The following is a 24297-nucleotide window of genomic DNA, read 5'->3' on the forward strand; positions in this document are numbered from 1 at the left end:
GGGTACTCCAGTCCTAATTGTGCCTGGTCTCCAGCTCACAATAGGGCAGGCGTATCCTTGGTGTGGCCTAGTGGGCACTCGTTCCCCAAATTCGTCGTTTCGACGCAGTGCGAAGTTCCCTCGATATAGGGAACGTCTCGGGTTATGTATATAACCCTGGTTCCCTGAGAGGGAAGGAGCACTGCGTCTAGTCGTCACACCACGTATTGCCTGAGAGCGTTTTGCTTCATCGCGATAATTGACGCTACAATGCGCCGGGCTCCCCTTTATAGCTTTTGGGTATGCCGTCACATCTACGTCATGACGTAGGACCAATAAGGATTGGACTAGTTTCATTCATACTTCAGATGCAAGGCAAGTCAAGGCAAGTTTATTTATATAGCACATTTCATACACAATGGCAATTCAAAGTGCTTTACATAGAAATGAATTAAAATAGGAATGAAAAATGCACAAGAAAAAGAATACAATGTAAAGAGAATTAAAAATAATAAAATGATGATAACCAAAGAAAAGAACAAAGGTAAACTAAAAGAGTTATAAAATAATTTTAAAAATGATGCATAGATAAGGTGCAATCAGTCGGACGTACAGTGGCTCAGAGCTCATTCAGTAAATGCGCAGCTAAACAGATGTGTTTTGAGTCTGGATTTAAATGTGGGTACTGTTGGAGCACATCTGATCTGTTCAGGAAGCTGGTTCCAACTGCGGCTGGCATAATAGCTAAAAGCAGACTCTCCTTGCTTTGAGTGAACTCTTGGTATTTCTAACTGATTTGATCCTGCTGAGATGCGTTTTGAGATGCGTTGATGCTTAGGGAGCATCCCCAAATTCGTCGCTTCGACGCAGTGCTCGTTCCCTCTCAGGGAACAAGGGTTATATACATAACCCGAGACGTTTTAGTGCGTTGACTGGCGCTGAGCCAGAGGCTAAGTAAGTGACTGACTGAGCTCAGTATCTTTTAATGCTTATTTTAGGTTTCATACACTTCAAATGACATTACACAATCAAAAAATGTCACATATATCAGGAGAAGTAGATGATTTTAGGTTGTAACCCAGCCCCATCTCCGTCAGTGTTTAAACATATACCGGCGGCCGGACGCCCACAGCCCATGATAACTTTACCGAACAACTAACACAATTATTTTTTAATTATATAATAATCTGAGCCCATTGCGTATTTTTGAGGGACCGGCTGCATAGAACCCGCAAACATTCAGACTGTTTTTACAAGGAGGAACAGAGCAGTGTAGAATAAAGGTCAAATATATGAAAAATAATGCAATTCTTTAAATCTAAGCATGAAAACGTTATAGTGCACCCCACAAACACAATCAAGGCCTTCAAAATAATGTGTTTTACCACCTATTTAAGCTAGTTAAGAAGCCTTATGGGGACACCAGCACACTAGCATCCCATGCGGGGAACCAGGATCCAAACACACTATTCACCAGCAATGCATACCATTATGGGAATGATCTCTTCTGGGTTCTTGTCCTCCATTGGAACTCCATTGACTTCCTTGAGCTTGTCGCCTTCATGGAGTAGACCTGCAGCATTAACCAATGAAGCAATGAGAAGAAAGTCTGGTAACACTTTATTTTACAGTGTCCCTGTTACATGTATTACATGTACTTACAATATTAATAACAGCAACAGTAAATTATGCATAATAACATGCAACTAATCCTCAACCAAACCCTAATCTTAACCCTATAGTTAAGATTTATAGTACCCTATAAACTCTTAACCCACATGTAGTTAATTAATATTACACAGTACATAAATATGTTATTACAATGTAACAATAACACCTTAAAATAAAGTGTGAACGGAATTCTCAACAGAATTAAGTATGATAGTCATTGTGAGGTGAACAGTTATTTCAGTACAAAGCTCTGTGTGTCTTATTCACTAACCACTCACAATCCAGCTTCAGGAACTGTATGTATTGGTGTTGCACTGCACCAAGCTTTTTTAAATTCAATGATGTCAAATCTTATCAGTAAAAACATGCCTTTTAATGCATATTGGGCTTACTATAGATGGTTCACCATGATCAGATATGTTTTTTTCCTAATAAAATGTAAAATTATACACTAATAAATAATTTTATTCAAATCAAATGTATTTTTTTACGGAAATAATTAAATCACACATTTATTTACATTTCTAGAGATCATAGATGCAGTAACCCATCAAATTATAATCAGAGAATTGGAGAAGAGCATTATTATCACATTCACTGTGCAGTTGAGCACACTTTCAGCTTTTAAAGATTGAGATGCTGGAATTGTAGTTGAGCAATGCTGTACAGTCCCAATGAAGTATACCAGATTGTGATAGTCTGCTGCATCCTCCACAACTTTGCACTCAAAGCCTGCAAGATGGAGAATTGTGCTGTGAAATTTGCAGTGAGCACATTTTTGGAAGCATGTATTAAACGCACCTCCTGATATTGCAGATTTAGACGTGTACCTGTGTTAACATATTTTTTTTGAGCCTGGAACAACATTCCTATCTAAAAATGTAATCCTAACCATAAACCTAACCCTATGTGTACAAACACATTTTTATGAGAGTAAAGTAGACATATAGTAGCAAGTATTAGTAGATTGGTATTGTTCAAATAAGTTGACATGTAGTTGCAAAGTTACTTATAGTTAACAGCATGGTCAAAATTGACCATCAAAATATAATTCCATATGAACTTCAAAGGTTCTAATTAAAAATGTTGTTTTTAACAGTACATTCATACCACCTGCGTGCCGGTGAGCTCCAGTGATTTGGAGGATTTGGGCTTTGATGAGAGTTGAAATCAGGTCAACTTTATGGTAATGAGGTATGACGCAGTTTCGGCGGCAGTCAATCAGAATATAGAAGTGCTCTGCTTGAGAAGATTACAGAGAATGAGTCCTGTAACTCTGGCTCCAAGCACATTAGTTCCCAAGCAAAATAAATGAGAGGATGTTCGTTGCTGTGGCGGGTTTGAAAAGAAAGTGCGCTATTTGAGTACCTTGCATAAACGAGACCGGACAATGAGTGACTGTGGTGCTTAAGTGCTCGTGTTGATGAAGGTGCTGATGAGGTGCAGGTGGAGGTGATTAATACTCAGGAGAAGGTGTGCGTTAGAATACCGTGACGTGGGAGCCTGGCGTTTCTATAACATTACCCCTCCCTCCACGGCCCGCTCCTGAGGGCCGCGGACCCCGACGCCATGGTGGTTGCCCTGGTCTGTGGTCTGTCAGGATGAGAGGCATGGAAAGTTTCAAGGATGTTAGGATCAAGGATGTCGTTTCTTGGTACCCATGAGCATTCCTCTGGACCGTAGCCTTCCCAGTCTACCAGATACTCGAGTATACCACCACGACGTCAGGAGTCCAGGATCTCCTTCACCTCATAAGCTGTTCCCTCTTCCACGATGAGTGGCAGACGTAGCCTGATGTCACTGGTTGACAGCCAAATCTTCTGCCTGGGCTGGAAGGAGTACGTGGCGTAGCGAAGGTCGGCTGTCAGCTTATGTCTGCGCAGGGCTCGCTGGAGTTAGTGATCAGCCTCGTCCCAGACCCTCTCACTCTCCCGGAACCAGTAGTCGACAGCTGGCATGTCCGAAGGTTCCCCCGACAATGGGAAGAGCGGGGGTTGGTAGCAGAGTACGCACTGGAAGTGGGTTAAACCTGTGGTGGCCTGATGGAGCGAGTTTTATGCGTACTCGGCCCACCCAAAAACTGGTTCCAGGAGTTCTGGTGACCGTGACAGAAGGTACGGAGGAACCTGCCAATCTCCTGGATGGCAGTGGGTAACCCTTTCAGAGGAATCAGACGACATGACTTGGAGAATCTATCCACAACAACTAAGATACATGTATGGCCATCGGACACAGGCAGGTCAGGGATAAAGTCTACCCCTAAGTGTGACCATTGCCGATTGGGAACAGGCAGAGGAAGCAGCTTACCGGCAGGGAGGTGCCGGGGACTCTTGGCGAAGGCACACTCCCGACATCCTCTCACGTACCTTCTTACATCCGCCACCATGCTGGGCCACCATAAGCGTTCACATAGCAGCTAGAGGGTTTCATTAGCACCTGGGTGGCCAGTGCCCACAGATGTGTGAGCGGAGTGAACCAAGGGAGTGCGTCATGAGTGGGTGATGTACTGGAGTCCTGGCGGAAAACCCGGCGAGGCACTGGTGGGAGGAATCGTCTCCTCAGACCAGGTGATGGGATGGAGGAAGAGCTTCTCAGGCAGGATGGGCTCGGAACTTTCGGGGGCTTCCTCAGGAGCTTGGAAACGAGACAGAGCAATATAGTGAAGTTGAACCTTGTGAAGAAGAGTGCCCATCTAGCTTGACGAGGGTTCAGCCGCTTGGCATCTCAGAGATACTCAAGGTTCTTATGGTCGGTTAACACGATGAAGGGATGTTGGGCTCCTTCCAGCAAATGCTTCCACTCCTCCAAGACGAGCTTGATGGCCAATAACTCACGTTTGCCGATGTTGTAGTTTACCTCCTCCGGGTTGAACTTCCGGGAGAAGGCGGCGCAAGGTTGGAGCCGACTCGGTGTACCCTGCTGTTGTGAGAGCACCGCTCTCGCTCCGGTGGTGGAGGCATCAATCTCGATGACGAAGGCTATAGTCGGATCTGGATGGACCATAAATCTGAGTCCCCCCATAACACATGTACATTGTTATCTGGGCCATATAGCTCAAAATGAGTTGTGAACCAAGACAACATTTCCCACTGATATTAAAGTTATGGCAAAACAAATATGGTCACATTCTGGCCCATATCTGTTCAGCCATGCCATATCTGGGCCATATGTCCCAGATAATACCCATATGTGGCCCAAACATGCTTGCTATCTGGGTATGACGAAATTTGCATTTAGGAGATATAAGCATTCAAAATTTAGAGTCTCCCACTTCCGTTAAAACGAATCTCAGATTTTGGTGACATCATCGCAGACATCACTTTCTCGTCAAATCTTCTGTCCAATCAAAATGCTCTCTAGAATCTAAAGCCCGCCCCCTACACTGCCGAAGCTATCGGTCAGTTGTTAACACACATTTACTAATTTCTACATGGTGAAATGCACATACCACACTGTATATATATGAAAGGAAACCATTATGCTTTCATTTGAAGCGAATAAAGTCTGTTTTCACGTTAGTTTCACGCACCGCAGTCGCGCACACACCCCAACGGCTCAGGTCTAAATTTAGACTACAGACACGAGAGCGCAGCGCGGATCATACATGCGCGAGTCCGCACAGACAACAAAAAACATATCGACCCATTTGAATTCTGCACAGAATGCTGCATTTCAAAGCGACATGGATGAGATTATGATGGTAAACAATGTTAGAGGAAACTGGCTTTACCAAACAGAGAAAGGTCCACTCTTGCGCTCTAGTCAAACTGTATATTAAAGAAACGCTATTGGCTGTTTCAAAAAAGGGAAGGAGCTGCTAAGAAGCCGTTTCAGGGGAAATTACGTCAACACATTGAATAATGCGGCGCATTTCAAGGCACTTCAGTGGGCCTTTAAGTGCTCGTGTTGATGAGGGTACTGATGAAGTGCAGGTGGAGGTGATCGATACTCAGGAGAGGGTGTGCACTGGGATACCGTGACATGGGAGCCAGGCGTTTCTGTGACAGCAGGACAGTTTTGACAATTTGTATTAATGCGGCGCCCTTCAACCAGATGCATTTCTATTGTAATGTAGGCTGCACACAAATTAATGTTAATATTAATTAAAGACCATGACTAGTAAACATCTCCTATAAACTGCATGTGTAAACTTAACTGTGAAAACAAAAGCTACACCACACAAATATATTTTTAATAGGTTTATTTCGTTAGCAAACATGGAAGTATAATTGTTAAGTTCCATTGATCCATTTCTTACTTTCACGTTTAAAAGATTACATGAGGTTAACTTATACCCTACTTGTGGTCAATCTGCACAAATACCTCCTGTTTCAATGCTTGTTAGTTTTCCGGTCCCTTTAAATACAGTTTAAAAAAGACCAAGCATTCAATCAGAGCGAAGTTTGGAGCTTTGCCGGTGGCAGTGTGAATGGACAGTAAGAGTGTTGATCAAAAACTGTCACATGCATGTGTTGTCTTGTGTGCACATGTGGGTTTTGTTATGTTGAGCATGTGCTCGTGTCTCTGTTAGATTCTTCCCCCCATATTATTTCGTTACTGGTTTCATTTGTCCCACCTGTTCCCTCTTGATATCTTGCCTTCTTTAGCTCCTTGTGTTTGTCAGTCTTTGTTGGATCTCCCGTTTCCCCGTGACCACAGGCAGAAGGACAGAAAACCTCCATCTGTGACCACTATCTTTGATCACAGGCAGATAGTCGTTGTGATACTCGGACTGTTTTCTGGATTAACAACTCAAGACCCATTGAATCTTCATAAATGACGATTAGTTGCTTTACCTCATCTAGAAGGCTGTGACGAAAATGCTGTGATGAGGGTGGATTCATTCCAACCACTAATACATGCCAGAGTGCGGAAACGTAAGGCGTAGGAACTAGCAGTCTCTTTTCCTGACAAATGTTGAAGAGTTGATCGTGGACAGACAGTTCAGCAGCGTGTTGACCGAAGACAAAATGAGAACAGAAAGTGGAGACAGAGCTGGTGACATTCGATTCCCACAAGGATTGCGCCCATTGTAGTGCTCGTCCTTCGAGCACGGAGATGATAAATGCCGCTCTGCCTCTCTCATGTTGGAACAGATGGGAATTCGCTTCCATGTACAGGGAGCATTGTAACAGGAACCCACTGCAATCCTCAGCCACGCCACTGTATGTTGCTGGTCGGGCCATGGGACTTGCAGAGGCAGCTGAAGAACTGACGGGCGCTGCAGGTCCTGGTGATGGAGGGACGGTCGTGCTTGCCGCTGGTGGTGAGGGATTGGTGTCTTGAATCAGTGAGGACTCTACAGCTTGAACCAGGTTGGTGAAGTGATCAGCGGTGCGGTCCCCGCCTGTGTTTGGAGAACTTTGCATTTGGTCTGGTCTTCTGTCAGACACAGACGAGGACACAGAGGTAAGTGTAACATGAAACAGTTTAATAGAAAGAGGTATTGGACACAAGCAGAACACAGGATGATATCTTGATACGTAGAAACACAGACAGACTGATGACTTGATTACTTTCCTTTGTAGACAGCGAAGACAAAGATGATGAAGAAGACGATGCTGGAGATGAGGACAACGATTAGGATGAAGACAGGTAAGTTGAACTACAGGTGAGTAGACGTTCGTCATGGACGGTGATCGGTGCAAGACCAGACACTCGGTGCGTTTACATGCACATTCTTAAGCCGATTATGCCCAATAAGCCGACAATGAACATGGTCATGTAAACGCGGTAACCCGTTTTCTTTTATTGAACTAACGTCATAAACGGCGTAAGCATAAACCGGTCGGGACAGGTAGTTTTCTTCCTCTTACCTCGATTTCGTGCTGCATGTAAATGCATTAACCTGCTTTCTGTTGGCTTATTGAAGTGCTCATATGTGATAGGTGACAAAAATGCAAACTTAGAGTACATTTAAATGCATCCAGACAGAGCGAGCTAGCGTTTTGCATGAAATAAGGACATATATCACAAAACCAGACTCATTTAACAGCCAGAAAATTGTAAAGATGTGTTCTCTTTCCTCATGCAGCAGAAGTAGAAGAGGTTCAGTCAAAACGCGGCATAACTGCATAAGGCATAATATGAGCCTTAAATATCCCGCTGACACGGTGAACGCTTTATTTAACATCACAACTGACGTAACATTTGAAAAACTCAGAGTCAGATATACGGACATTATTATTTTTGACGTCACTACAAGGAAATAACCCGGTTTATTAAGTCATGTAAATGCAGTTTACTTGTGTTGTCAGTTTACTGGTTTAAATGTAAACGGGGAAAACTGGTAAATTCAATAAGCTGATTTTTTTTGGAGTTATCAGCTTACTGGTGTGCATGTAAATGCACCGACTTGTGTCGTGCTTATATGTGGCTCTGGTGATGATGCACAGGTGATCAGAATTCCGGTGATTGTGAACGAGTGAACGTGTATAAAGTATAATAATAATTACACTTTACTTTATAAACTTTATAATTAAAGTTTATAAAGTAAACTTTAATTATAAGTAAACTATAATTTAATTAAACTACTTTAATTAAAAGTAAACTATAATTACTTTAATACTTTATAATTATACGTAAGTATAATAATAATGTCTGATGGTGCAGGAAGTGCGGTTGTGACATTGTGGGGTTTTGTATTGTAATTATGTTTATTTTTTTATAATAAATGATAATTTCTCTGCACTTGAGTCCTTGTTTTCCTTTGTGTTAAACATAATAAGAACACTATGGTGAAAGAGGTTACAATATTAATAAATTTAACGTGCATCTCACCACTCCGATCAGCAGCTCCTCCTCTCATGACCCGAGCTACAACTATAGCTCCAGTGGACTCGTCTCTCTTTATGGTGGCTCCCTGGAACATAGACATGTATTTTTTGAGTTCTGTATGCTGTCATTCAGAAATACAAATCTACAGTTTCAGAACTCATTCAAAGCAAATCGAATGTCAGGCTTGAGTTCATATATCTAGAGGGACCAATTACTACCAAACAATCCCAGTTTGCCTTGTAAATCAATATGTGACTGGGATAAGTCCAAGTACAAATCTGGAGAGACATTTCTTTAGAGAGGGCGATATAGGTGTGAATTTCACAATAGGAATCTTAAACATGTTATGCAGTAGAAGCTGAGTGTGAAATGTTCCATGAAGCCATGACGAATAAGTCAAACTTAATGAGGGAAACTCTATTTATGAAAACTCAAATTAAACATCACACAGCTTGTTGACATATGTCAAACATCTGATCAGTTTTCGTTTAGTGTCTGAAGGAAGAAAATCAGCAGCCAGTGAAATTAATCTTTGGGTTTCATTGGATCTAAACACACATCAGATTTGACCTTGATAAATTGGATACACATCTGTGTTTTGCTTTCAAGTCCATATTCATTAGCACCATTTCGCATTGCTAAGAGAGAAAAATCATTTCTGTTTTATTCACTCACCAAATTATCATGCATCATCTCCCATTACAATCAATACACCAACCATGGAGCACACACCACAGCTTCACTTTAATACTGTAGAGCTAATACTTGCAAAGGACTAAATCAGTCCAAACTATGTATATATGTAACTTTTTTTTTTTTAAATTGTTTTCCTTGATTCATGTTTATTTTATTGCAGAAGGCAATGATAACATCAGCATAGGCTACAAAAAATAAACAGTACAATAAAATAATAAAATAATAAAACAATAAAATAAAGATGCAAATTAAATGAACTGCTTTAATGGGATAATCACATGAAAAAATAAAACTGCATATTCTTCACTGTATGACTCCACTGATTCTTTTATTAGGCTAGTAATGCAGATGTTTACATTCACTTAAGACAAAACCACCTGTCTATGTGAAACTTGTATGTTTTTGACACTTTAAAATAAATGGAATAAGACGCTAAAGATTCCGTTTATTTCACAAGCTGTGACAGCTGGCTTCTGTGCATGTGCTTTAGCTAGGCGCTCGTTAAACCGTTTTAAACTGGCAAGGTGAGCAGCCGCATTCGGAAGTGGTTGAAATTGCAATAAACAAGTGTATGTTATGAACAAATAATTTGTAGAGATTTGTCAGACTCAGAAGAATCAACTGCGATAAATAGCCGATTTGTACGGAGGCATCTGATGAACGCAAACAGAAAAAATCAAGTAAGCCCAGAGCGGTCTGTGTTCAGATGTTTTTAGCGAACTGTACCGTAAGATGGGACCTTAAAAGGGGTCTGAGGTCGCTAGAGCCCCTTTCACACTGCGATTCTGGCAAATACACGGATAATGCAACCCGGCATTTGTTCCCAGGCCGCTAGATTTGGTCCATTCACACTGCCAGCGAAATACCGTAATATGTGCGCTTTCACACACAACCTAAACGGTCCCGGATCGAGTTGACACATGACATCCGAATGTGACGTATAATGGCAAGCGATCTCAGCTTCGGCGCAGATAATAAGGAGCTCTGTGGCAGGGTTGCCAACTTTTAAGTTCAGGTTGGAGTGAGATTTTTGGGGGGCCGGGCGGGGGGGGGGGGGGGGGGGGTGTAATGCTTTTGATCTTGATTCAGTATCAGTTTATATCTAGTATATATACTGTACATAATAATATGTTTGTTTTGGCACTAGTTTAAACATTTCTTGGGTCAAGTTATATGTGCCATTCCTTAATATTCACTTGTGACTGCTTATATAAGTATCATTATTCATTAAAAAGATTATGATGCAAGTTATTTAAGTTTTGAAATTTCACATTTAAAGAAATCTAGTGTTTGATCATCATATCTAAATATTTATTAGAATGCAAAGACTGCAATATATTTTTGAGCAACTAGATTAGATACATGTATATTTATTAAAGAGCCTAAAGGCACCTAATGGCATTACAAATAAACATTAATATTTTTTAGCCACAAAATGACTCTAATTTGCCTCTTTGAATTGGAATTCTCTATTTTAATATTAATTACTACACTAATTGTAATATAAATTTTAGAAGAAATACAAATATTAGAAGAAAAATATTTTAAGTGGTCATTTATTGACAATAATTGTTGCACAAATAGTATTTAGTACCAAAAGATCTCCTCAAAATATTCAATAAATATCATTTAATGAGTATGAGTGTGACCTATTAGTAAGGAATACCTGAGGGCTAAATACAAGAATAACATTAATGTTAACAATGTTGAATCTCTATCACTCTCCATAATAAAACGATCCTGTAAATATGGCTGACTTAATAATCAATAAACACTAACACTATGCTGTACTGTTTACCAAAACTTGCAGCAAACATCTATATGGTGAAACTGTTGTGTATCCGCTTAAGCCATTTAAATTCATTGGCACGGCGCTAGAAGTATTGAGCGCTCATGGGCCACGTGACCAGCGCGCACCGCAGGGAGACGAGAGCATGCAACTCCGCTTTTCAACGCCTCTGGCTTTAACATTATGCCACATTAGCGCCAAAACGCTATTTATTGTTTGAATTTCATTAAAACACATTTAAAAAAATTAAAGCTTATAGCTTTGTTTAATATCAAAATCAGGTTTGGCAATTTGGCGTGAGATTGAGTTGGGCGGAGTGAGAGCGTGAGACAGAGCCTGAAAGCGTGAGTATCACGCCAGATGCGTGAGAGTTGGCAACCCTGTCTGTGGTCTCGACTTGTGTCCAGTTTGCACACATTTCTGCTTGTTTAATTTTAGTTTCTTTTGTATACGAACACTCTCTGCATTTAAAACACCGACTAGCTCTTTTGGCACTGCAGGGTTGTGTTATTGAAAAAACAAGCTCTAGGAGTCGCACGATAACTACGTACACGTTGCGGCATTAGTTTTGGCTTTTGTTTGCACAGCGCTCATCCCGGATCGAACCCCGCTATGTTACTAGGTCCCCGACCCGGGTTCAATTCGGTAATCAATTCTGGGACGTGGTTGCTTTCACACAGAAGGCGACCCGGCAATGTTCCGGGAATATTCCGGGTCCGATGTGCAGTGTGAAAGGGGCTTAAGAGTGTTCACATACGGGCCAAAAATCACTCAAACCGTGCTCAGACCCCTGAAAAGGACCAAGTGTGAAAACACCCAAAGTAACTTAACAACTAAAATTCAACTTATTATACTAACCCGAACCCTAAAACATAACCATAACCTACCAGTCTACTGACAGTCTACTAATACTAACTAATGAGAGTTAGTTGACATATAGTTGCAAAGTTACTTATAGTTAGTAGAATGTTTAAAATGGACTATCAAAATAAAGTGTAACCCATTTGGTTCCTCAAAGTGCCTCTGACATGTCGCGTTTCTTTAACAAGCCTGTTTAGAAGCAGACAGTGAGGTAGATAATGGTAGTCAAGCCACAAGGAAAACACTGATACAAGAGTTAGGAGGCCCTGCATAGTTCCTTGACCACAAAAGCCAAAATGGCCTGTAATCCTTAATCACAGGGCTCAGGTCCCCTATTAGAAGCACAAAAAGATCTGGAGATTGTGGAGAACTTTCTAGACCCTTCTCATGCTTCTTAAATAGAAAATGGAAAAGCCATGCCCCAGTGTTTACAGCTCTCTACCCATGGTGCGGAGAAAACAGATGGGTTCTGGACTTTAAAATGGTCTGCTCCAAGACAGAACTATCATATTTAAGGTTAATGATTTAATCACTGAACACTAACCCCATCTGCCCAGTCTGACATCCACTGCAGTAATCCTTTTAAACCGCAAACATTTTCACTGGAACATCAAGCACAGACCAACCCTGATGACGCCAAATGCTGGCAATTTAGTTTGTATCTGTACTGAGTAAAGGGCAGAGTATAAAATGTCAGGTAGACTATAAAAGATCCAGGGTTGCCAGGTCTGCAAAACCAAACCCACCTAATTGTTGATTAAAACTATCCCAATCATGGCCAAAACAAGCTTAGCAGCATTACTTGGGATTGTCCCGAAAAATCTTGTTTTGGGGGGTGAAAATCATCGTTTCGGTGTGTTTGCTGCCCTGTCCCAAATGGCACACTTCATATGCACTTACTTCATGGTGGATTTACATGTCCATTAAGTCCATGAGATCATAGGGTATCCCCTTTTAGGTTTCAGAAGTGTACTTCAGAAGGTCGATATGTGCCCTCAATGCACACTTTTGCTGAAACCACACTGGTGCGAGCTCCACAGCAGACTTCTTCCCGACAGTCAAAGTGGCGTTACATAACAAAAGTGTGTGCTCATAAGAAGACTGCACATTGAACCGCATCGACTCTGACTGGCCTCTGACTGGCCATTATGCTCACACGCTCATCAAATATGTCTGTGATTGGCTACAACGATTAGCGCTTCACAAACATGTTGTAAATATACAATAAATGATGCTTTTCACAGAGCGCTTACACAGATACAAACAGAGCGTTTGAATGCAGGTGTCTATCAGTCTACTGGTCCACTGGTTAACCCCTGCTTTTCAAACGCTCCTGCTCCCGCTTTCAAAACACTTTCAAACACTTCTGTGTGCATTCCAATGCTCCTGTGTGTTGATCATTGTAGCCAATCACAGGCACATCCGGGAAAAAAAAGTCACTGTTTGGATTTAAATAGACAAATGCTTAAGAGTCTATGATTGGATCATTATTGCTGTGATTATTGTGTGTCTAGCCTGTTTGGCAACATTTCTTCTAACCCAGATGATGGAGTGTAATGCACCTCTTGATGAAATTAGTATCACAACATTTATTTCCATCAAGAAATGCATACATTTTTTGTCATGTTTGATCTCGTACTGACAATACAAGTCCAGCACTCTGTAAAGACTCCTTCAGCACATACCAAAAACTTGAGTTCACTGAGTTTAAGGTCTGGACTCAGAATTGCCAATTCATGTGTGAAAATGATTCTTCGTTCTGCCTCCCAACCATTCTTTCACAATTTGAGCCTGATAAATCTTGGCATTGTCATCCTGGATTATGGCCAAGATGTGTCTTCCTGCAGTGTTGTTTAAGAAATTAAAAGCTACACACTCCATCAATTAGGGTTAGAAGAACTGTTGCCAAAGGTCCTGCAAACATGGATCCCTTATTCTGAAATGCTGATTTATAGCCTAGAAATCTAGACGCACCCTAGCGGCAGCAAATCTAATCTGCCCGCGAGTGTCGTCTAGCAACTCTCAATACCCTTCTGAGCTGTAATCCCCTAACTCTTGACAAGCCAATCCCATTGTGTATAGAGTCAGTGGGCGGGGCCATAATGACGACGGCCGAGTTGCATTTGCGTGCTTCTAGTAAACACAGAAACTGGAGAACGGCGGTCTTTCGGATCAGCTTTGACCGCGACTCTGGAAGACTTGGAGTTAAGCTTTTCTCTGAGAAAAAAACAAAGAACGGCACTGAAGTCATTCTTAAAAAGGGAAGATGTGTTCGGGGTTTTGCCGACCGGATACGGCGAATGTTTAATCTATCAACAAGCTCTGTTTCACCTCTGTTGCTCTGGTTGGTTGTAGAGCTATCCTATCGCGTGCAGAGGGAGTTTGAAAGACAACCGTTTATGCTGCCGCTCGGATTGATCTCTGTCAATGGTGAGTTTCCAGACCAAACATCTTGATGTGGGTCTGGCTTGTCAGGCTAGCTGATTTAGTGATCAAGAAACATTTCTTATTATTATCAATGTTAAAAACAGTTGTGCAGCTTAATATTTTTTATGTGGAAACTACACTGTAAAAAAATATTACACGCTATCTACTTAAAATTATATGGTAACAAAATTACACTTAATAATTTTAAATCGTTTTTACAATATTTTGTTGTTGTTGTTGTTGTTGTGGAATCTACCTGAACAAATTAAGTACATATCCTAAATTATTTATTCTATAGCACCTGATGAATTGAATATTATTAGTGTAATGTGCTTTTTTTAATTTAAGTTGATTTTACATAACCAACCTATATTTTGACCGACGTTTATATTTGACTTTGAGTTATGTTATACAATTAATAGACTATATGCTGTAAACACAGCATAGTAGAAACTGTAATGGCATTAGTAAAATTATTGCTCACTGAACAAAGCAACATGCTATATTATATAAGAACTTGCAGTTATGCACCTCAACATAACCATAAGCTCTACTCTTCTGCACAATGATAGTGGTCAAATCTTCAACATTAAAGAAATTCTTTCAAATGTCAATCATATCTGAACATTATACATTAAACAATGTTTCTCTTCACTCAGAAACATAAAATAACACTTAACTTCAATATTAACTCTCCAACCATATGCAAAGCATACTGGGAACTAACAACAGTTTAAATGGCATCTAAATAAAACTGCATAATTGAGCTAATTTTCTTAAAATAAACAGGTAACCTTATTTTCCTTAACTGTATCAGCTTAATTGGTTCTTTAATTCAATCCTCAAAATTGCTTACATTTCCTTAAAACAATTAGGAAAATCTGTCTATTGGTTTTATTAGTGGAATGTTCTTAATATTTTCTATACAATACTAAACCAAAATTTTATTATGAAAATATACATACTATTTTTAATTATCACCTTATTTTTTGTTGTGAAAATTACAAGACCCATGGTTTATTTTTTACAGTGTAGGATGCTTTTGTTCAAGATTCATTGATGAACATGAAGTTTAAAAACATTTGTATAAATGTAAATCTAATTATAATATATAAATGTAAATCCATTAATATAGTTATAACTCTGAATTTGCTTTTGCTCCAAACAACATTTATGTGAATTTTGTTTTTAAAGCAGTGAAAATGTCCTTACTGTCACTTTTGATACATTGTATGGTCCCACTTTATATTAGGTGGCCTTAATTAACTACTATGTACTTACATAAAAAAATAAGTAAAATGTAGTTGCTAAGGGTAGGGTCAGCTATAAGGGAAGTGCCAATGGTGTAATTATCAATGTAATTACAGAAATTAATTACAGATGTAATTACATGGAGGTGTTTTTTAAAAATATAAGTACAATGTAAAAACATGTTTGTACATCATATCAAATGATTCAATTAAATGTTAGTACATAGTTAAAGCCACCTAATGTAAAGCGGGTCCAATGTTATTGCTGAATGAAAGTATTAATTTTTATTTTATTTTTAAATGTATGAATGGTATATAGTGTTTATAATTAGGGCAGGCAGACATACAGACCGATATTGATTTGGCGACACTCTAAATCTCTTTGTTCTCTTCAGTCTATTTTGTGTGTTTGACTGTTGTCTGTTTAATTCATCATAGACTATTCCATCCAAATCACAATCATGGTGGATGACAGTTGAAAAAAAAACAAAAAAACATTGAGTCTAGTGAGTGGATGGCAAGGAAGGACTCTTCGTCACGGTGGTACCAAAAATGATGATGTTCTTTCCTTTCATTCTCTGGAATTCATAAAGCCTAATTCACATGGCTGCCTCCTTCGGCATTATTCACCAGATGTTATAGACGAAAGCAGTAATAATGGGGAAAATCGCCATTTTACAAGCTTTGCATTATGAATGGGAAGACAGCCACACTGTGTGTCAGAAGGAGAAGGATAACCCACAATAAAAAGATAAACCTTGTTTGAGAGGGTTCGATCTGAAGTCATGCATTTTACATGCAGAGCGCTGTACAGTGTTTCCTATTTGTATTCAAAGCATCCCATATAACTAACACAAATGTAAGTGCAGATGGTTTTGTTCAGTAATGGAAAATATGATTCTGGAGGTAGATTTGAGGACAAAACTTATCCGGGATGCACTTTGATACTGTTTAGCATTATAATCCAGATCTTCCCTCTAAATATGCTGGTCTTATTAGTGTTCTGCTGATTATAATCAAAAACAATTCAACGAAGTAATCATTTTCAGTTGATTTCAATTGATTTCTAATCAATTTTAGTTCCATGACCTTAATCTAAACATGAGGAATTGCTCACATTTTAATTTATGGAAAGTTAGCCTATGAATGACTTTTCAAACAATGTTCTTCAGAAATTAGTTTTAAAAGCATCTGACAGTACAGGATTGAAGGGAGTGCAATGCACTTTATATTTAAAGCTGAAGCATATCTGTCTCCCGAATTGTTGATATGATTGTCCATAATGAATTAACTGCTGAGATTAGATTTCTTTAACCTGTTTTTAACCAGCAATATATAGATGGACTATATTCTTATGTTTTACTCCTGTTATCCAGGGACCTACCAGTGGCTCCTGGTTTTTAACCAGGCAAACAATCTTGATCGAATCTTCCTCTTTCTCATCGTAATCAGGCAGTGGAGGCAGAGGTGGCAGCCGAGGGTCAAACTCTTTCTGGGCCACCATGTCATGCACTGAGAGAAAAGCCTGAAGAAGATAATGAAAGCACAGGTATGGTATTGTATGGTTAGGAATTTGGGTCGCAGTATTTATAAGGGATAATGTTGTTAACATGTATTTATTATTAAAATTGTATAATTGTATCTACCTATTATTACTAAATATTGGTTAGAAAAAAGATTTCAAGATAATATTTAATAATTTACAGATTAATGTATAATGATTTGCTTTAATAAAAAGACAATAAAAGACAGTTATTTAATGTAGGTGTAAAGGGGGAGGGGGGTTGGTCTTTATATGAAAGGGTCTTTATATAAAAAAATATATGCCTTTATATTTTAAGAAAGAGGTCCATTGAAAGAAGATCATATTTTGGGAGAGTTTGAAAACACCTTTTTAGTGATGCGGTTTGTGTTGATATCCCCTGATCGAGCCGGCCAAGCAATAAAAGAGAACATGAGGGTGGATGAGAGATAAATCTTGTTTGTTTTATAGACATATTGCGAGCCCTGTGGGCGAATCATTCGGGTTGCCGTTTTCAAATCAATTCCCACATGTACTGATGGGGAATCAAAGTTCATTATAATATGCAGAACTGCTATCCAATCATAGCAGTGGGTGTTTACTTCCAAATCTTCAATGCGGCATGCTTATAAAAACCGAGCAAGGCTCAAAACCAGGGTAGTAAATAGCCTATTACTTATTTATTATGATGTTTTTAATGTAAAAACCATGCAAACGTCATAACTTAACCTCAGACAACAGTATACAAAAAAAGCCAGGACCCCTTTAATGTTCCTTGAGCACTGTGGCAAGCAGTCAATGCAGAGGGACCATGAGAGAACGGGACGCAACCGGTGGCTTGCTTGCCACAAGCAGCAAATCAGCAGAATGATCATAGAATGCTTTCTGAAGGATCACGTGCCACTGAAGTTTGAAAATTGTGAAGCTGGATTAATGACAGCTGGAAATTCATATTTACCATCAATTTAATTTTAATTTTTGATTACACTGATCAGGCATAACATTATAAAAAATTAAGTGAATAACACTGATTATGTCTTTATCCTGGCACCTGTTAATGGGTGGAATATATTAGGCAGCAAGTGAACATTTTGTCCTCCTAGTTGAAAAAATCGGCAAGCGTAAAGATGTTCTGCTAGGAAACCCTGGGTCGTGCCATCCATGTGGATGGTACTTTGACACATACACCTACCTAAGCATTGTTACAGAACATGTACACCCTTTTCATGAAAACAGTATTCCCTTTTTAAGCAGGATAATGCACCCTCTGCCACAAAGCAAAAATGGTTCAGGAATGGTTTGAGAAACTAAACAACAAGTCTGAGGTGTTGACTCAGCCTCCAAGTTCTCCAGATCTCAATCCATTAAACATCTGTGGGATGTGCTGAACAGACAAGTCCGATCCATGAAGGCCCCACCTCGCAATTTACAGGACTTAAAGGATCTGCTGCAAACATCTTGGTGCCAGATACCATAGTACAACTCAAGTCAAGTGGAGTCCATGCCTCGTCGGGTCATCAGGGCTGTTTTTGCAGCATAAGGGGGACCAACACAATATTTGCTCATAATGTTATGCCTGATCTGTATACATTAGTATTTTACAAAATTACTGTTTTACCATATTTTTGATCAAATAAATCAGTCTTGATGACTTTTTTCATTAACAATCGTAAAGACCCCAATCCTTTAAACATCCAGAGTAAAAATATTCTCAGCAAATCAAGCAAGTCAACCATCAGCTCTGTTGATTGGTCGTTTCACTTGGCTTGATAAAGCATCTTTCCACATTGAATATCACCTCAATGAGGCAACCCAGCTTTGCCTTATAAAATGTGAAAGCCAAAAAAAATGATCCAAAAAGCAACATATCATTAGACCAATCACAAATAAAGCTGTCAAGGCCCTCATAAGTAAAACTCATGAACTCTATAAACTTAATGTGTGGGTCTGGTTTGTAAAAGCCATCAAGGTGATTATTTTTTTTGTTTTGTTCTTTTTTTAACAGTTCATGCTTGATGTTAGAGAGTGATGTATATTTCTATAAGTTATCAGTTGTATATCTACTAAAATGTGCTTGTCTACAACAGACAACTCAGGAAAGAAAGACATAGAAATATTTTCATGAATGTACTTTGTCTAATGACACCAGCCCACCATAAAAGCAAGAATACTTTTTTCTGCTTCTGTTTTTATTCAGTCAGATATGTCGATCCACCTTTATAGTGATCACCAAATCTTGACCCACATGTGCATTCTCTTCTCACCTGTACATGAGGTTTGGAGAGCAGGTGTAACAACTCTGTTGTCTCTGGGCCGGTGACACCACCACGTAACTCTTCTGCCAACTGGAACGAAAAATGAAAAACAATAAACATTTAATAATATCTAGATGTTATAACAGGCAAAAGTCTCTGACCATCCATGTTGGCCTATTTTATGCTCCAGGTACTGATCTGGTAACAGTTTACTTTGGCAATGCTTGGTGGTCTGGTTCAATCTATCCCAACCCACTTGACAATACTATGTGAGTGTTTGCATAGCAGGTCAAAAAGCCACAGAACCAGGAGCCCTGGAGAAATAGCTGTTTCTGTTGTGGTTCAGCCAAGCAACAACCAACTAAATTGAATGCGGTTGTGAGTGACACCGGACCTGACATTAAACATACATTAAATCTCCAAAACTGAAATTTTACACTGAGCTGAGATGCAAAGAAAACGCTTTTAACAGTTTAATGCACCAAAATGTCCTCCTCATTTTCAGTCTGAGAGAAGATGGAAATTGATATCACTTCAAAACCACTCTTTGCTTTAATGAAATACAGCGTGCACAGTCTGGAGATAATCTTTGTTTTAAGAGCCTCTGCAGAATTGAGTTGATAAAGACAGGGCTGATTGTTTTTGCAATATGTGCGAGGAAGAGGAAAAACTTTTGTTTTATATTATAAATTTGAATGCTGTTAAAGGTAGATAATTGTAATGAAGACAGAAACAGGTTGAAGTGTAATCCAACTGATAACGTAAAGAACTGATAACGATTTTTACTTAACTTGTTGAGCCAGTTGTTGAACTTAGTTTTTAATTTTATATATATATTTTTTTTTTTTTTTTTTATTATTATTTTTTTTATTATTGTTAAAAATGCTAAACTATGGTAAAAACAAACTTAGCATTTAAAAGGGATTTGTTAAGGATAATGTGACACTGAAGACTGTAGAAATAATTCTAAATACTCAGCTTTGCCGTTACAAAAAGAACACTGGCAAGTGAGAATAGCATAACATGTCACTGGATGCAGGTCTTTAATTCCCCGACCAGAGGGACCCTTTGCACGGATTTTGACACGATCAACTCGGGTTCGAATCCACCTTCTGCCAAGTTTGTTCTTCTGCCTTTTCCCATCACATATCACATCGGAAAGGCATATACTTTCAATAAAAAAAAAAAAAATTATACAAGTGGAAATAAAATTGGGTAGAGTTAGGGGTAGGTGTATGGAGGGGTTTTATTGTCTCATTAAGGTGGCAACATTATAATAATTTTTAATAAATATAATAATTTACAGTCTATGTTATATATTGCATCCTTTTAATGTACAACAATACTGAGGTGCAAATATGTATCTGCCAAAACAAAGTATAACTAGCATCTAATTACTATTTACACATAATGCAAAGAACTGCTACTTTTACATGGTGTAAATATCACTATTCGCTAAGAAAATGCTGCTATTGTCACTTAGTGTAAATAGAATATATATCACTTTTTTCACTTGGGGAAAAAACATATATTGTTATTTGCACTTATTGCAAATAGCTACTGCGAAAAAATAGTATTTAAAGAAAAAAATATATATAATAAAAATGTGTATTATGTATATTCACTCTGTTATTTTAAATTGTAATATTTTGTTGTTGTTTTTTGGAAAATTACCGTGCAAACATTATATGATTCATATGATGCTTCCATGACTATCAAATGGAAATCTCCTATGCAGTTTACAGTGCAGTTGGTTAGCTCCTGCGTCAGCATCACACCCAAGCATTGTGGTGCTCACGTGAACAGCATCGGCCAATGGCAAGGAGGCGTGTTGCCGTAGCTCGCACGTAACTCAGAAGACCTGTACTGTATTTATTACATCAACAGCGCAGAAGACTGACACAGACATGAAGAAACGGTTGAATTATTTTTTTTATTTTTTGCGCACAAGAAGTATTCTCGTCACTTCATAAAATTCACGTTGAACCACTGTTGTCATTTGGACTATTTTTACAATGTTTTGACTACCTTTCTGGAGCTTGAAAGTGTTAATTAAATAGCTGTCTATATGGAGGGGTCAGAAAGCACTATGATTTCATAACAAATATCTTAATTTGTGTTCTGATGATGAACAAAGGACTTATGGGTTGGGAACGACATGAGGGAGAATAATTAATGACTAGTCATTTCAGAATTTTCATGGTGAATTAGCCCTTTAAAGGAAATGTTATGTTATATAAAATTAATATGATTATGATTATTATTATACTATTTTATATTTATATTATAATGTTATGTTATATTATTATTCATTATAATTGTATAGTTTATTAATACTAAAGAATATTTACATCTACAGTATATACATATTTGTATTAATTTAAGTTTAATTTTAAAATATGATGCAATTCATTAACAATTTGTAGACTAATGTTAGTTCTTCTATCAGTCATGTTCGATGTTACGTCAACAGTTTAACATTGTGGGATCTCACTTGGGAGTTCAAACACCTTCAAGTGGAAACAAAACAAGCCAGTGGACATTGGCAAGTGAGAATTGTGAAAAGTGCTTTCTTTCCTTTTATTTTATTGCTTTCTTTCCTGCAAGAGAGGTTGGAACATCTTTGTTCCCTCCTTCAAAAAACAAGGGATAAAACATTAATCAAGATGATCTTTATAAGCTTTTATAAAGTTTATAAAGATACTTTTTTTTTTTTTTTTTTTTTTTTACATTAACAGTACTGATATATATATATATATATATATATATATATATATATATATATATATATATATATATATAGCATCTAATAATAAACAATTAATGTAAAAAAAAAATTCTCCAATCTTTCCCTTCTTTCTGAAACCTCTGACCAGCATTACCTAGCAATATTGGCTCAACCAAAGGTGCAAGTTTAGGGTGAAACTATTTGCTTGCCCAAACAATGGCAGATAAAAAGGTGTGTTCGGGAAACTTGTTTTAAACAATATATTTTTACATTTCCGTTTCATTATGTTGTTGGTTATACACTACGGTTTTATTACTTATGGGAAACCATGTAATTTTGGGCATTTATACACAAAAATTCAGTTTTAGAACTTGCCAAATAATTTCATACAAAAATAACAATACATAAGTGAGTGTCTGTGAGGTATGTGTAGCACATATATTTATGTGACTCTGGAGTGTTGACTTGTAATCCCTTCCAGTACACTTCAAGCCGACAACACTAAACAGACTAAAGGTCCTGCAACTGAATCTCGTGCCAGCTCCGCTGGATTGTCTGATCACTCTGGTCGGGAGACAGAAATTACTAGATGCCCCAGAGGAGAACTTACGTCCTGAGCCAGGCCCTGTGTCCTATCCAGCAGCGGAGCAGGCCGCTGGGCCTTGTACTTCTGCAGCCTGTCATAGACCTGTGAGAAGAAGAGAAGTGGCGTTAGGCTGCTGTCCAATGCCCAGAGGGTTAGTGCTCACCCCTTTGACCCTCACCCTTGAAATTCATCCAGTAGCAAAACGTTTCTCTGTATTTTGTGAGTAATATATCACAGTCTGATGAGCAAAAGTTACAAAAGGGTAATATATCAGTGAAATAGACTAACATTAAAGGCTAAGGAGTTTTGTGTGTTTATCTGTCTATGCATCCATTGGCTGTACTTTATGTGCAGCATAAGCAATGGCAAAGCTATTAGAATATCGGCCAAGAAAGATGTAATCATATTTACAGCCCTCACACAGCTAACAGTACTCATAAAAAGAGGAACATGTTTCATAACAGATGTATTAAGTAAAACAATTTTACATTTGTTAAAAGATGATATCACACACTAAAACCAGACACATTTTGGCCTGTATGTTTGGGGCCACATTCTATACACAAAACTTCACATAAAGTATCTTTACAGACTTGCTGTTGCTTAATGTCTCTTAATGCAAATCCATGTGCCACAAATCACGCCTAACAAGGCCAAAAATATCATTTTAATTTATGTCTAAATAAATATATAAAATATTTATTTCCACAAAAAGAGAACTGCAATTATGTCAAGTGATATGCAAAAAAAAATAATAATAATTTATGGAGATGTATTCTGACTCAGACCGCATGCTACATTTATTTCAGATTCTTAAGGTACATTTCTTGTAAAGTTTCTTCTTGTTTGTAATGGCAGTCTAATTACTTATTTTCCAACAGAAAATAGCCCTGATTTCTTTTAGTCATATGGCAGCGCCTTGGAAAAAGCAAAAACATTATTTTTGCGCGTACTTAGTATAATCCTTTAGTTGCATGTTTGTGTTCCCTGCTGAGATGGACTCTGACATTAGTTGGAATTTGTTGTGTGGTGAGAAAGATATTTCAGACTTCATGTTGAAATGTTTTGTACAAAATAAATTCATAGCTTCCATCTTGGGGGATACTTGTCAGTGAAACAAACACTTTTCTTTTTAATGGCCCCTCTACAGGTGTGTGGGTGAAGTTTCAAGCAGATTCAACAGTGTCCTGTGGTTTGATATGCTATTATTCATCTACAAATATTTTAGAACTCTTTTAATTATTATATGTGCTGGTTTCTAAGATCCAATTTTCATTTAAAACTACATAGAATAGTTAAATTATTAAATTACAAGGTTTTAAACCTACATAAAACTTTCATAGATACACCACCATTTAAAAGTAAATACAATTTTCACCAATGCTGCATTTATTCATTATAATGCAATAAATAGTATTGTGAAATATTATTATAATTTTAAAAATACATGTTTTCTATTAAATTAAATTAATAGAAAACGGGGAAGCATTAAATCTAAATTAAATGTATTTCTTTGATGGCAAAACTGTTTTTTCAGCCTCATTACTTCGGTTTTTAGTTACATGATCATTCAGAAATCATTCTAATGCTGATTTGGTGCTCAAAAAATATTTCTTAAATATTACCATTGTTGACGATAGTTGTGCTGCTTACTATTTTTATGGTAATTGTGATGCATTTTTTTCCAGGATTCTTTGATCAATAGAAAGTTAAAACATCATTTTTTTCTTTTAATAGTGTAGAAATATTTCATGTC

The 24297-nt window shown here is 38.1% G+C and overlaps 1 protein-coding gene across 1 annotated transcript in view; it reads right to left on the reverse strand.

Annotated features, from left to right (window-relative positions):
• mpp7b (MAGUK p55 scaffold protein 7b) overlaps positions 1-24297 on the reverse strand; it is a 124148-nt gene that overhangs the window by 89853 nt on the left and 9998 nt on the right. The window contains exons 5-9 of the mRNA XM_067453388.1: positions 22566-22643; positions 19237-19317; positions 16835-16975; positions 8431-8512; positions 1467-1552 (exon numbers count right to left, since the gene is read on the reverse strand). Coding sequence (XP_067309489.1) covers positions 1467-1552; positions 8431-8512; positions 16835-16975; positions 19237-19317; positions 22566-22643 — 468 coding nt within the window. The remainder of the gene's footprint in view (positions 1-1466; positions 1553-8430; positions 8513-16834; positions 16976-19236; positions 19318-22565; positions 22644-24297) is intronic.

The sequence above is a fragment of the Pseudorasbora parva genome, chromosome 9 (genome assembly GCF_024679245.1).
Source record: "Pseudorasbora parva isolate DD20220531a chromosome 9, ASM2467924v1, whole genome shotgun sequence".
NCBI lineage: Eukaryota > Metazoa > Chordata > Actinopteri > Cypriniformes > Gobionidae > Pseudorasbora > Pseudorasbora parva.